Source organism: Macaca thibetana, chromosome 15, assembly GCF_024542745.1.
Source record: "Macaca thibetana thibetana isolate TM-01 chromosome 15, ASM2454274v1, whole genome shotgun sequence".
Taxonomy (NCBI): domain Eukaryota; kingdom Metazoa; phylum Chordata; class Mammalia; order Primates; family Cercopithecidae; genus Macaca; species Macaca thibetana.
Window position 1 is genome coordinate 11,413,279 of NC_065592.1, and position 14,231 is coordinate 11,427,509.

The window sequence follows — 14,231 nt, forward strand, 5'->3', positions numbered from 1 at the left end:
GTGGCTTGAGCAGGTCAACGGGCTAGGGGAGGTGTGGCACCAGGTAGCAGCTTGCAACAGCCACCCCCTTACAAACACGGCACATCAGACTCTGAGCTGAGTGCCTTCGAAATAGTATTTTGTTTTTGACATTCCAGCGTTCCTCGGAGGAGGGTTTCATCATCCCATTTTATAGGTTTTTTTTTTAAAAAAAAGAGGCCCAAAGGGGTAAGTCACTTGTCCAAGACTGCAGTGGCCTAGAACCCAGGGTGCTATGACCTACAGCACAAACCAGCGAGAGGAAGTGCTGTTGGGTTCCCCTCGATCCCCCACCCCGCCGACCTCTCCCTGGACCGCCGTGGAGATCAGCTCCTGTCACTGAGAGCCAGTTGGAATATGAGTAAAAGGTAACCATTAAATAATAACGATGAAGCAGCCAACACTGAGCGCACTTTCACAATGTTAGTGTGAGCAGAGCACTTTACAGGCAGGCATGAGCTTACTCAGGCATTACAACAACCCGAGAAGGTAAGTCCTCATATTATGTTCATTCTGTGGATGAGGCCGCTGAAGATTACAGGTAAAGCGACAAAGCCAGGAAACAGCGGAGCTCGGGCTTGACTGCAAAGCCTGGGCTCAAATCACTAGGGGACAGTGTATGTGTGTGTGTTTCACAAGTCTGATGAGCCACCTGCACCTGGTGACACCAAATATCCTGGGCATCCTCCACACCCCTCCAGGGCACACCCCTCCAAGCCTGGGCAGCAGCCCTGCTAAGGGTCCAGAGAGCCTGGAGAAGATGCTGGGGCTTTCTCTACCTTGTGTGTGCTCCCAACTTGGGGCTCTGATCCTGCCTCTCTTGGGGTTGTTCAAGCCCAGGCTCTAACACTCAGGATCTTCCAGGGAGCCCCAGCACAGGGGGGAAGCACACAAGTCCTGCATGATCAGGAGCCTGGGCAGACTGGTGCAGGAGGGCTGTGAACAGGGAGAGCTGAGTCTGCTAAGCTGCAAACTTCACTTGCCCTTGGGCTCCCCAGTCAAGGCCAACTCTGGCAGCCACAATTAGGCTATGAAGCGGGTTTGCTCCCACTGGAGGTAGCTACGATACCTGCAAGATCTTCCTTGGAAGAGACTAGTCTTGGAGAGCTGCTTCCTGGTTCGATTCTGAGCGACAGTCTGAAAACAAAGATTTTCATAAGATCAGATGGGCTCTGGTTTACCACACGGGAACCTATTTGGGGCTGGGAAAAGCTACTATAGTCACAGAAGCCAGGAATACTGTGAGATCTGCTCCAGATCACAGTCACTTCCCTCTGAGGTCTCCAGGGGGTTTCCACAGCCAAGAAACAATGGTTAAGAAAGACAAAGTGAAAAGGACTTGAGTATGTCCTACTGTCTACTGAGCACAGATGTGTTCACTCTGAACCAGCACATTTTCTAGATGAGGAAACTGAGGAGTGGTGAGGTTAAGCAGCTTCCCCAAATTCATAGGATTAGCAAGTGGCAGAGAAGGGGATCAAACCCAGGACTGTCTGACTCTGAACCAGAGTTAGTTTTTTTTTCTTTTTTTCTTTTTCTTTCTTTTTTTTTTTTTTTAGATGAAGTCTTGCTCTGTCGCCAGGCTGGAATGCAGTGGCGCAATCTAGGCTCACTGCACCCTCCGCCTCCTGGGTTCCAGTGATTCTCCCGCCTCAGCCTCCCAAGTAGCTGGCTGGGAATACAGGCATGCGTCCCTACCCCCAGGTAATTTTTCTATTTTTAGTAGAGACAGGGTTTCACCATGTTGGCAAGGATGGTCTTGATCTCTTGACCTTATGATCTGCCCGCCTCAGCCTCCCCTTTTTTGAGACAGAGTCTCGCTCTGTCACCCAGGCTAGACTGCAGTGGCAAGATCTCAGCTCACTGCAGCCCCTGCCTCCCAGGTTCAAGCGATACTCGTGCCTCAGCCTCCCGAGTAGGTGGGATTACAGGTGTGTGCCACCATGCCTGGCTAATTTTTGTATTTTTAGTAAAGACAGGGTTTCGCCATGTTGGCCAGGCTGGTCTCGAACTCCTGAGCTCAAGTGACCAGCCTGCTTCAGCCTCCCAAAGTGTTGGGATTTACAGGCATGAGCCACCACACATGGCCTCTGAACTGCAGTGTTTAATCATTACACTGCACTCCCTGTCATCAGATGCCCTTAGAGAGGGACAAGGCAATGGACATGCTATGAGGACTGGCCCTCCAATATATCTTTTTAAAGCACTGATTAAGAACTTCTGGGTGAAAATGACAGAGTGAGACTAGATACCAGACTCTCCCTCTCCTTCCAAAACCAACAAAAAATTATAAAAGCTTATGAGTAAAAGAACTCACCAGGTGCAACTAAACAAGGGTAGCGGAGTAATTTAAAGCCATGAACTTCAAAGAATTACAGTCAAGGAAAGAAAAAGAGGATTCTGAAACTGGACCAAGAGTTGCATCATGGCATGGCTCCTGTCAAGCCCAATGAGGGGTCTCACTGGGTCTGAGTGGGGGTCCTTATCATTCCCTCTGCTGAATGGCACCAGATGCTGATGAAATAGGTCGAGAGCACGGCAGCTCCTCTGATGGAAATGAAGGCTCCATGGGGCATGATGGGAAACCTGAGGGTATCTCTAGGAATGGGATACAGCTCCCCAAAGAGGTGAAGGACACTCCAACATAGGCCTTTTGCCAGAACCCACATATGTGAAACAGACTGCTTGCTTACTGCCTCCACAGAGCCTGAGCCTTCTACTCCCCCAGGCTACAGAAAAGGAGAAAAACTAAAACCCCTGGACCTCCCAGCTAGCAGTAAGGGGTTCCCCTCTCACACACATGGGAGGAGGGCCAGACATCTCCCCCACCCTCATATGAGAGCCGTGGAACATCCAGACAGAGCCGCTCAAATGGGAGCCAGAAGAAAAGAAATAGTATGGCAATACAGCCAACATCCTCTTACAAAAGAAGGAAAGAACAGGTGAGCAGTGCCCAATGGCCCAACCAAGAACGCAGCCCCAGGAGCAGAGGAAATCCCCGCAAGTGCTTAGAGCAGTGGAACAACTTATTAAAAACACAAGTAAAACAAAACCTGAAAAATGAGATGCTAAAACAAAACTTGAAAAATGAGATGAAAAAGGAGATTGAAGACCTAGGGGGAACAAATCCAGGACTGAAATAAAAGAGTGCTGAATGAATACCTAAGTAGAAACAGACAATCGCAGTGACAGCTGATGAACAAGGTGGAGATTGCTGCTGTTAGCAAGAAGCGAATGGATATGACGGGCAGAGAGCATCCAACACGGATTCCTGGAATCCCTGGAAGAGAGAAGCCACGAAATGGCACAGAAGTAGTCAAAGATACGAACAAAAGGAGTTTTTCTGCCATGAAGAAAGATGACGACACCATGGTCTGGGGAATCTGGTATAGAACCCTCTACTCTGAGGCATTCTCTTATGAAGCTTTTGAACTTTAAGGAATTCTTCACCTACCCGGCAGACAAGACCCTTAACAAGAGGAAAAAAACAAAATCAGCTGGGTTCATTCTCCACAGCATCACCCAGAGCCAGAGGCAATGGCACATGGCCTGCAGCACTGAGGGAGAGCAGCAAAGGAGGGCAGCCAGCAAGGACAGCCCCAGTCCAATGCAGGCATTTCCCTGAGTATGCGGGCCCTGTGAGCACTTTTATTTTTTTGGTGGAGCATGGGTAGGGGGACCTACTTCCTGATGAAATGCAGCTAAATAAGGGACTGATTAAAATAAAGACTCCAGGAACGGAGAAGCTATGGGGAAACAACAGGTGGTAAAAACTGAATCTGTTTACAAATGGTAAACAGTAGGAATTCTGATTCCTGAACATGTTTATGTTATAGACTTGGATTATGTGGTAATAATAATATAACTAACAAAAAGTGGGAAGCTGGTGAAGTAGAGGTTAAGGAAGGGGGAGAGGGCTAATATTCTCATCTTTCATAACCAGAGTTGGCTGACACTGTTCACAATGGAAACCTAGTTAAAATAAAACTTATTGACTCACGCCTCCTAATGTTTTTCCTAACTTCTTTTATTATTATTATTATTATTATTATTATTTTGAGATGGAGTCTCACTCTGTCATCCAGGCTGGAGTACAGTGGCACAATCTCAGCTCACTGCAACCTCTGCCTCCCAGGTTCAAGTGACTCTCTTGCCTCAGCCTCCTGAGTAGCTGGGATTACAGGTGTGTGCCACCATGCCCGACTAATTTTTGTATTTTTAGCAGAGACGGGGTTTCACCATGTTGGTCAGGCTGGTCTTGAACTCCGGACTTCAGGTGATCCACCCTCCTTGGCCTCCCAAAGTGCTGGGATTACAGGTATGAACAGGCATGAGCCACTGTGCCCGGCCCTCTTTTATTAACCTTAGAAGGCTCTTTTGGAAAATAATCTCTCTTTTGGTAAACAAATATTTATTTAAAGAGTAGCATTTTTTTTCACATTTCAGTTTTTTTCTGGTTAAATTAAAATGAAATTAAAGTTAGTATGTTAAATTAAAAATAGCCAGTGTAATAGAATCTAATTTTAATATTCTATCCTTCCATCCATCCATCTATCCATCCTTCCCTACATATATATACATTTTCTATGCATAGAAAAATGTCCAAAAGTATGTTTACTTAATGCTAATGGTCATGCTTTCTAAGTAATGGTAAATCGGGTAATTTTTCTTAAATAAAATAAAATAGAATAAAGGCTGTGGGAAATAAAGCACCGGTTGGACCTCTTGGCATAATATCTCCAAAGCAGATGGGGGAGAATGTCAGCAATGCAATGCCACCAATGTAATAACTAAGCCATTGCATCCTTGTGGGTGAGGAGCCAGCCTCCAGATGTGAGTTGGGCCACAGAGTGTGGGTCCTCAAGCAGAATCACAGGCTCTACCCATCTCTTGCCCCTTGGAGCCTGGACCTCCCTGGGAAGGAACTCCCTCAGTGGTCTGAGGGCCGGGGGTGAGAATGCAGGCTTCCTCCCTGGGTCTGTCCACTTTGACCACAACAAAGAGCCTTTGTAAAAAGCCAGGCTGACTGTTGTTTAGCATCAGGTGCTGGGGTGCTCAACGTCCTTCAGAGTAGAAGGAGTAATTACTCATGATTTGCAGCTTGTCCAAAGATTATCTCATGGTCAGAAGTATTTATAGGCCATTTTTCTCTCTAAAGCATATCAGTGTTAATGAAAAACCACTGTCTCCTTTATCACAATACCGGTGCATAAATGGAAAATATTACCCCAGAAACTAAGTGGGAAAAATTTTGTACTGCAGGGCACTCTTTTCAGGAACAGCAAATGCTTTGTAAATAAATAAAATGAGCTTGCTTTGTGGCAAGCATAATTTTAATGGCAATCTCTGGCTTTCATCTATTGTTGTTACTATTATGTAACATCACATTTTCATATTATATTTTAACAAATTATTATATAAAACAACTAAAAGCATTATGTCTATGCTCCAAAAGAATCACCTAGGGAGCTTCGAAAAAACAAATGTTTGGGCCCCACCCGAGACACAGGGCTGGTTAGAGAGTTTCCCAGGTGACTCTGGTTCATAGCCCCGGCTGCAGACCACTCCTGTAAAGCTGACCAGTGGGCACTGCCTGAACATCCGTTCCCCTTAGGGTCTTTCCTGGTGAGTCAATTGTGGGTAATGTGGGGGTTGCTCTGTTCTCTACTTTTCACTAACTTAGATGAAGACCATGTAGTCTGGCTAATCAAATTCATGGACACAAAACTGGAAGAGATAAAAAATTTACTGGATAACAAGATTCCAGGGAATCATGGCATATTGGAAGCCATCATAAGATAAGATTTAAAAGAATACAGATGCTCCTCAACTTACGATGGGGACACATCCCAACAAACTCATCATAAGTTGAAAATATTACAAGTCAAAAATGCATTTAATACACTTAACCTACCGAACACCATAGCTTAGCCTAGCCTACCTTAAATGTGCCCAGAACACTTACATGAGCTTACAAAATCATCTAACACAAAGCCTATTTTATAAGGAAGTGTTGAATATCTCACGGCATTTATTAAATACCATGCTGAAAATGAAAAACAGACTGGCTGTATGGGTATTCAAAGTACAGTTTCTACCGAATGTGCGTTGCTTTCCTACCACTGTAAAGCTGAAAAACCATTAAGTTGAGCCATCCTAAGTCGGGGACCATCTGGGAACGTGAAGTTGACATTTAGGTGGTAAATGATTGATTACAAGATGGCTGGGACTTGCCTTAATACCAGGACATACGAAAAAGTACTGAGGTTCTTAGTCTCAAGCTGAAAATGAGCCAAGAGGACTTCCAAGCAGTATTGCAGACAGGGTTAACATGAAAAATCCTTCTTTTCCCTCCAAATACATAGAAATGCTGGATGAATTCCCAGATGCCACAGCGAAGAAAGCACTGAAAGCCTCAGCAGGGTTAGTGGAAGATGAGGCCAAAGGGCCCATGGGGTTGTTATGAGAACTGGGTCTACTCCACAGGGGCTCTACAGGGAAGGAGGTAGGGCCTTGAATACTGCAGAGAGCTGAGAGTTATAAAGAATTGTCTCATCCATGAAACAAGCTCTTGGAGATATGGCTAGAAGCTGTCTTGCCACCCAGCACTGTGGGTGGGGGAGTCACTTGTGAGAACCAGAGCACCAAGCCTGTGCCATTCACAGCTGTGGAGTCCAAGTTCATATTATCTGTGCCATGTGGGAAAGCCACACTGAGAAGTTAACACGACACCTTCCTCTGAACTGGGGGGCCTATGAGGATGGGGCAGAGATGGGTATGAGAGCTGTTCAGACATCACCACTGTGGGGCTGTGAGGTCGAAGATCACACTGCATGCATGTGCTTGTGTGTGCTGGGGCCTGGGTGCTACTGCCGTGGACGTTGATAAGCCCTGCAGGTGGCTACTCACTGGTCCCAACAAGGGCTAGGCCACTTGCAGGGACCTGAGTGCTAAAGACAAAGGTGGGGCTGGGAGGCCTGACACAGGAGTAGGTGGGGACTTACTTGTAGTTGTCATCTTCCACAAACTTCTGGAGCTCTTCAATGTAGCGTACGGACTTCAGGTACTTCTGCACATGGGGCAGCGTGGTGAGGTGATCTGCAAAAGGTGGACCAAATCCAGAGACGTTAGACTCTCCCCCTTTAGGCCCCCAAATAAGAAGTATAGAAATCACTGATTTCAGATGCCCCTGGGAAAGCGAGACTCATTCACTCTTCCAGCAGTTGCTGATGCTCTTTGGGGACTGGCCCTGTGCTGACTACTGGAACGTGGTGGTGGGGATCATCAGGCCTGGGTTCTGCCCTCAAGGAGTGCCCCCCAGATGACTAGGCCTTAGTCACCACACTCTGAGGTCACCATGTTTTTTTAGCCAGGAAGGAGGAGCTGTGCCTCCACTCAGATATCAGGGGCTGGGGAAAGATGGCTCTCTGGCCTCCAGAACAGACCAGAGCCAGGTGTCTGTGCCCTAAAACAGGTTTCCACTGGGGTAACTGGGCAAGCCTCCTATACCTACCCACCAGCTGTGTGACATGAATGCAAGAATGAATGAACAGACCCTGCCCAGCCAGGTGTGGAGGCCTAACCCAGAAGCTGGCCTATGACTGGAACTGCTGTATCCTAGGAAGAAAGGGAGGGGTCCAGGCACCTGAACATGCCTGTGCCAGGCTCTGCAGCAGGTAATTTTACAGGAGTCATCTTCGTTAACCTTCACACCTGCCTCATGTGGGAGAAACAATATCCCCATTGCACAGAGGAAGAAACTGTGGCAACCTGCACAGGTCGCATTGCTGGGAAGGGCAGAGCTGGGTTTGGACTCCAGGTGATGGGAGGCTTCTGCCACATGGTGTTGCCCATCTCTGGAGGGACTGGTGTCAGCTGCTCTCTGCAGACCTTCATAGTCACTGCACTCCTTCTGATAGGGCCACTGGGTGGGACAGAACAAGCCAAGAGGAGGAGAGGTGGAGGGAGTAGAGGAGGCCATGAAGAGGAGCAGAAAAGAGGGTGGGGAGGACCCTCGCTTTCTGGGGAGGTGCATCCAGGTGCGGCAGGAGCACCTGATGGCTCTGGCCCTTCATAGCGAGATTCTGAGCAGATCATTTTGTTTCTCTGAAGCCTCAGTGTCCTCTCTGTGAAGTGAGGATGACACCTGTTTCACAAAGCTGATGGTGGAGATGGCGCAGGTGAAGGTGAACAGTGGTGAGAGAGCATTTGCTGGGCTCTCGTGAAACACCAGGGACTGTGCTAAGGGCTCTGCATGAATCCTATCTCCATTTTCACGCATGAGAAAACCTTCAAGGGGAGAAAGTGACTTTTCAAGAGGCAAAGCTAGAATAGGAACCGGAGTCCATCTGACCCTGAAGCCCATGTCTGCGGTTGCTCTGCTGGCCAGCGGGACAATAAGTGTCCATGTATTTGTGTTGGAAAGGGCCTGGGCCAGGCGAACCCTGCACTGGGAATACAGGTGCCTCCTACCCTTCCTGTCAGAGGAAAGCTGCCCTGAAGTGTGGGAACCCCCACCCTACCTGGGGATGCTGTGCAGGGGCTGGTGAGCAGGGCTCTTGCTTCGGTGAACCCACCCTGGCTTCCCCGTGACATTCCCAAACGGAGGCTGTGGATTTTCTCACACCCTATGCACAGCAGGTGAGGCCGGGTTCCTTCCTACCATCCCCCTTTGGTGCTTCCAGACTTTTACTCCTCTGCCGTCTCGTGAAAGCCTTGCTCCCCAGAGGCAGGTGCCTAGAGCCCCACACCCCATGCACCACACCCCCTTCACGGCTGACTGTGGCTGACTGGCCGCCTGCTCATCAGTGCTAATTCCCAGAAGACTTGAGCACCTGGCTCACAGTCAAGCTCCACACCCCAAGTCTGCCATCTTCTCGGGTAAAATCAATCCCCACATGGATGGCCCATCCAGCATTCTGGCATCATCTCCAGTGATTTTCTCCATCCCTCTTACACACCCACCATCATGGGCACACTGTGGATCTGGCCACGTGCAGCAGAGTGTGGCCAAGTCCCTTACTACATCGATTCCCTTCTCCTAGGCCCACAGCTAGATTATATTTCCTAGCCCCTGTCAGCAAAAGTGGCCTGCACTGGCCACTAAAACCCTGGCCCATAAAACCCACCCTTGTATTGTTCTCTCTCATCCTGCACCTGCCAGCTGGATGCAGTGGAGGATTCTGAGGCCATGGAGATGGCAGAGTCACAGAAGAAAGAAGACTGATCCCCGAATCTGCTTGGAGGAGAGCTGCCCAGAAAGCTCTTCATGAATGAATGACCCAGGAGCCAGAAAGACCTGGGCTCTGCCACTCACTAGACGTGAGATTGTGGATGGACAAGTGACTAAACTGTATTCAGTCTCAATTTCCTCACCTGTAATACAGAAATAGTAACACCTAGTTTGCACAGCTCTTGAAGATCAAACCTATGTATAAAAGGATCTAGTACATGTTTGATGCTCAAGATATTAAAAGGAAGAACTTTGTAATTCTTTTTCTGGTTTCTAGAGCTTTCTCACTGATAGGACCCAAATTTCAATGAGGCAAGATTTCACAATTCTAACAAGGGTACTAACCATAGCTGCAGGAAACTTGTAAATCAGCAATTATTCGAAGAATATTGTTCATCTGATTGGATCTTTGTTCGTTTTCCATGATGCTGCCTGAGGCAGGATATGCAGAATCAATGTAGATTAAATCCAGAAGATAGATTCCTAAAATTAAAGAAGATATTTCATGACGGAAGGAGCTTACCACAAACTAGAACCAAATAGCACAAAACAGTACTGATCTGCTAAAAAAATATAAAGGATGACTTACGGAAAACTGAGATAATCTTTGGACTTTAATTCTAATCCTGATTACTAATTTTTTCACACAGCACTGCCCAACTATAAATCAAACATCTGAGCAACAACCACAATGTATGCCGGCAAGATTTCAGCGTTTCTAGTTCAAATACTCTCCAGCAATAAGGCTTTTACCTGCAACCCAACCAGAAAATAACAGGACATGAAAGGGCTGAGCACTTGTGTCTCTTACCAACTGCTGAAGTTTAATAGGTCTAAGGTGCCATGTCCAGGAGAACACCCATTTGGGCTGAATTCAGTTTTTCCTTTATTTGCCCAGCTGTCTGTCTATTTGTCTGTCTGTTCCCCCACCTCCACCTCACCATACATTAACTAAGAAACAAAAGAAAAAATTTAAAAAGTAACAGCTCTCAGTACAAAGGACTAAAGCTAGAGAATTTGGCCAATGGTGCTTAATAAGAAAATAAGATGTGAAATAAAAATACCGCTATGTTACAGAAATAGTAACATCTAGTTTGCACAGCTTTTGAAGATCAAACCTATGTCTAAAAGGATCTTAATAGGATCCATCACAGGCCAGTGATAAGCTGGGGGGATCTGAGGACAAACTGCCTGGCTGGGGAAGGGGAAGGGCTGCTGGCTATGCAGCCACTACACAGTTCTTAGCTGGCTGACTAGCTGCAGGGCCGAGCTCGAGACCACCTGGAGATCTGCATGGGCCAAGGATGGAACATCCTTTCAGCTGCCCTCCATGAGCACTGCTATTGTGCCCACCACACTGGCAGAGTTGGGCAGGAGAAGTGACATAAAGCAGAATTCAAGGCAGAAAACATTAAGCAAAGCAAGGAAGAGGGCTTGCTCTAAAAAACAAAAGTCCAGGTGATCGAGAATATCCAATGGTTACAAATTTCTATGCATAAAGAAGTAACACATCAAATTATACATAGTGAAAAAAAAGTTAGAAATGAAAAGTGAGTTCAAGGAAAACACAACCATAGAGGGAGGCTTTGGTATATCTCTTCCAGAATTTATGTAAGTATATATGTATACATCATACACACACATATATATACACACATATATACATACATATATTGATGCAGTGATATAGTATTACAGTAACAAAGTTAACAAGCTTGGGGCAGAGCATGGTGGCTCATGCCTGTAATCCCACCACTTTGGGAGGCCGAGGTGAGTGGATTGCTTGAGCCTAGGAGCTCGGGACCAGCCTGGGCAACATGGCAAAACCCCATCTCTACCAAAAATGAAAAATTAGCTGGGCATGGTGGTGCATACCTGTAGTCCCAGCTATGTGGAAAGCTGACGCACGAGGATAGCTTGAGTCCAGGAGGAGGAGGCTGCAGTGAGCTGAGATTGTGCCATTGCACTCCAGCCTGGATGACAGAGCAAGACTCTGTCTCAAAAAACAAAACAAACAAACAAACAAACAAAAAAATAGGCCAGGCACGGTGGCTCACACCTGTAATCCCAACACTTTGGGAGGCCAAGGCAGGCAGATCACCTGAGGTCAGGAGTTCAAAACCAGCTAACATGGTGAAAGCCCATCCCTACCAAAAATACAAAATTAGCCAGATGTGGCGGTGGGCGCCTATAATCCCAGCTACTCGGGAGGCTGAGGCAGGAGAATCACTTAAACTCAGGAGGCGGAGGCTGCAGTGAGCTGAGATCGTGCCATTGCACTCCAGCCTGGATGACAGAGCAAGACTCTGTCTCAAAAATAAAAAATAAAAAATAAAAAATAAAAAAAATAGGCCAGGCACGGTGGCTCACGCCTGTAATCCCAGCACTTTGGGAGGCCAAGGCAGGCAGATCACCTGAGGTCAGGAGTTCAAAACCAGCCTGGCTAACATGGTGAAAGCCCATCTACCAAAAATACAAAATTAGCCAGGTGTGGCAGTGGGCACCTATAATCCCAGCTACTCGGGAGGCTGAGGCAGGAGAATCACTTGAACCCAGGAGGCAGAGGTTGCAGTGAGCTGAGATCGGGCCATTGCACTCCAGCCTGGGCAACAGAGCAGGACTCTGTCTAAAAATAATAATAATAATAAGCTTGGTTTTCTATAAATGAAAATAGTTCTTTTCAGGTACCCATGGAGTACAAAACTTGATTAAAGAAAACAGTAAGTCCTAAAAAGTAAATGCTGTATTATCTATTTTCATTGACCTTACTACATCTAGGATTTAACAATAAATACAGGAAAAAAAAAAAAAAACAAAAAACTAACCATTTGAAAACACACATGCATGCACACACACTCATGTAACTCTTAGGTCAAAGAAAATATAAAAAATCTGTTTGAAGAATTTATTTGAAGACAATGACAAAGAGAATACTACATATCAAAACTTATAGGTTCTGACCAAACTGGCAATCAGGGAGAAATTTATAGCCTTAAAAATTTACTATTAAACAACTAAGAATTATTACAAACATTGGAATTAACTTGGTTAATTACATAAAAGTTGTGAGGGTTTGTGCATGGCTAGATGAGCGCTGCACTAACAGTTATAGGTTCATTATCTGATTTATTCTTCTAACAACCTATTTTACAGAGAAGGAAAAGGAAACTCAGAGAGGATGTGTAACTTGCTCAAGGTCATGCAGCTGGTAAATGATAGAGACAGGAGTCGAACCCAAGCCTGCCCCCTCCAGAGTACACACTTCCTGCGGTTACGGTGGAGCACTGGTGCTAGATACCATGAGTCATTCGTCTGCTTTTAAAATAGATGCACACTGTTACGGGAAACTGTTAAATCACAGAAACATATGCTGATGCTTCTCACAGGAGCCATTTCCACTTCCTTTCTTCCTGGCGGTACCATGTTTCCAAAATTTTAATAATTAGAAATAATTTCCCTTGTAGAGAAGCTCCAAGTTTGGTGAGTTTGAATCCACAGATTTATTCTCTCTCTTCACCTTGTTTTTCTTCTCCCCTCTTAAAAATGTAACTCAGTTACCACCCTGAAGCCTCCGCAACGGCAATCCTGAACATGCTATTACTGCTTCAACTACAACAAAAAGCATCCTCTAGTGCATGGCAGGGAGTGAAGAGATGTGGGACATGGGGCAGCTTTATTCCAGACGCAATGTGCAGACCTCGGTCCAGCTGGCTCAGAGTGGCAGAGTGAAAGCTCAGCCCAGGAGCAGAGAAACTGGAGAGTAGGATGGGGGGAAAGGAAACTTGCTCCCTGGGGATCAAATCCAAGACAGGAACTTCCCTCCTGTCTCATGGGATCCTGCCACCAACCCTGCTAAGTAGGAGGAGAAAACTAAGCTCAGAGAGATTAAGAAACCTGCCCAAGGCCTCACAGCAAGGGTGATGGAATTTGAACCCAGGTCTATCAGGCTGCTGCACCCATGTTCCCACCCACTGGTCATCAGAAACACAGAGGGAGTTGCCTTTTCTCAAGTAACACCCTCAACACGAAAGGTGCACCCTATGCTGCCCTGTGAGGACAGGTGCCGGGCACTGGGCCTCCTCTTGGGTTCCTGGAGGTGGATCGCTGAGTGGTGCTCTGCAAACTGAGGCCCACAGAGTTCATAATTCCCCTCTACAAAACATGCAGATGCTCACACCTGCCTATTCCTCAAGACCCAGGAGTGTGAGCCGAGGCCATACCTGCTGAGGACTGGGTAGAGCACCCCTCAAAAGGAAGCCTTCTGGCTCCAGTGATGTGGGGAGACCTTGAGCATAGGCAATACCTGGAAAGAACCTCCATATAAATAGCCTTTTCACTCCCACAACAAAAACCACAGCACAAGCGGCAAGTCTCCTACAGTTAATGCTGCACAAATCCACAGAAATCTTTTCAGTACTGTATTAGTCCACAACAGAGATACGTATAAGCCTAAACTATAATGAAATCATAAGAATAACCACCTTCCACTTGAACCGTGTCAGGCACAGTGCTGAGTCCTACATGGAGGTGGCACTCCCCACAACTGCGCTCAGACACTTGTTTGCATCAGGCCTAACGCCTCAAGGGCAGGAAGTGTGTCTTGCTCCAGGAGCTCAATCTCCACCATCTAGAACCGAGCACACAGGAGCTGCTTGGTAAATGCTGGCTGACAAAGGAATGCATGAGTGAAGGCATACTTTATTTAATCATACAATAACCTTACGAAGCACATGTTACCCTCGTTTTGTGGCTGAAGAGAGAGCCACCACCGTCAAGTGATGACAAAGAGAGCTAATGCTTACCGAGCACTTACTGCGTGCCAGGTCCTAAACTAAGAGCTTTGCCCAGATTATTGATTCATAAGAAAAATGCTGTTGTCAGGGAGGTTTCATTGTGATTTTATAAGGGAAGAAACTGAAGCTGAGAGTGGTTACACCGCTTGTCTGTGGCCACACGGCTGGGAAGTGGCAGAAGCAGGATT

General features: G+C 46.7%; 2 protein-coding genes across 19 annotated transcripts in view; both read right to left on the reverse strand.

The window, feature by feature from the left end:
- The window catches only part of GARNL3 (GTPase activating Rap/RanGAP domain like 3), a 598,754-nt gene that overhangs the window by 222,215 nt on the left and 362,308 nt on the right, over positions 1–14,231 (reverse strand). The window lies entirely within an intron of this gene.
- RALGPS1 (Ral GEF with PH domain and SH3 binding motif 1) overlaps positions 1–14,231 on the reverse strand; it is a 309,219-nt gene that overhangs the window by 48,638 nt on the left and 246,350 nt on the right. For all 18 annotated transcript variants that reach the window (XR_007719610.1, XM_050760039.1, XM_050760032.1 and 15 more), the window contains 3 exons: positions 9,596–9,733; positions 7,023–7,116; positions 1,088–1,155 (listed from right to left, as the gene is read on the reverse strand). Coding sequence is in view for 17 of the 18 variants with exons in the window: in XM_050760039.1 (XP_050615996.1) it covers positions 1,088–1,155; positions 7,023–7,116; positions 9,596–9,733 (300 nt within the window). In the remaining variant the exon portion in view is untranslated. The remainder of the gene's footprint in view (positions 1–1,087; positions 1,156–7,022; positions 7,117–9,595; positions 9,734–14,231) is intronic.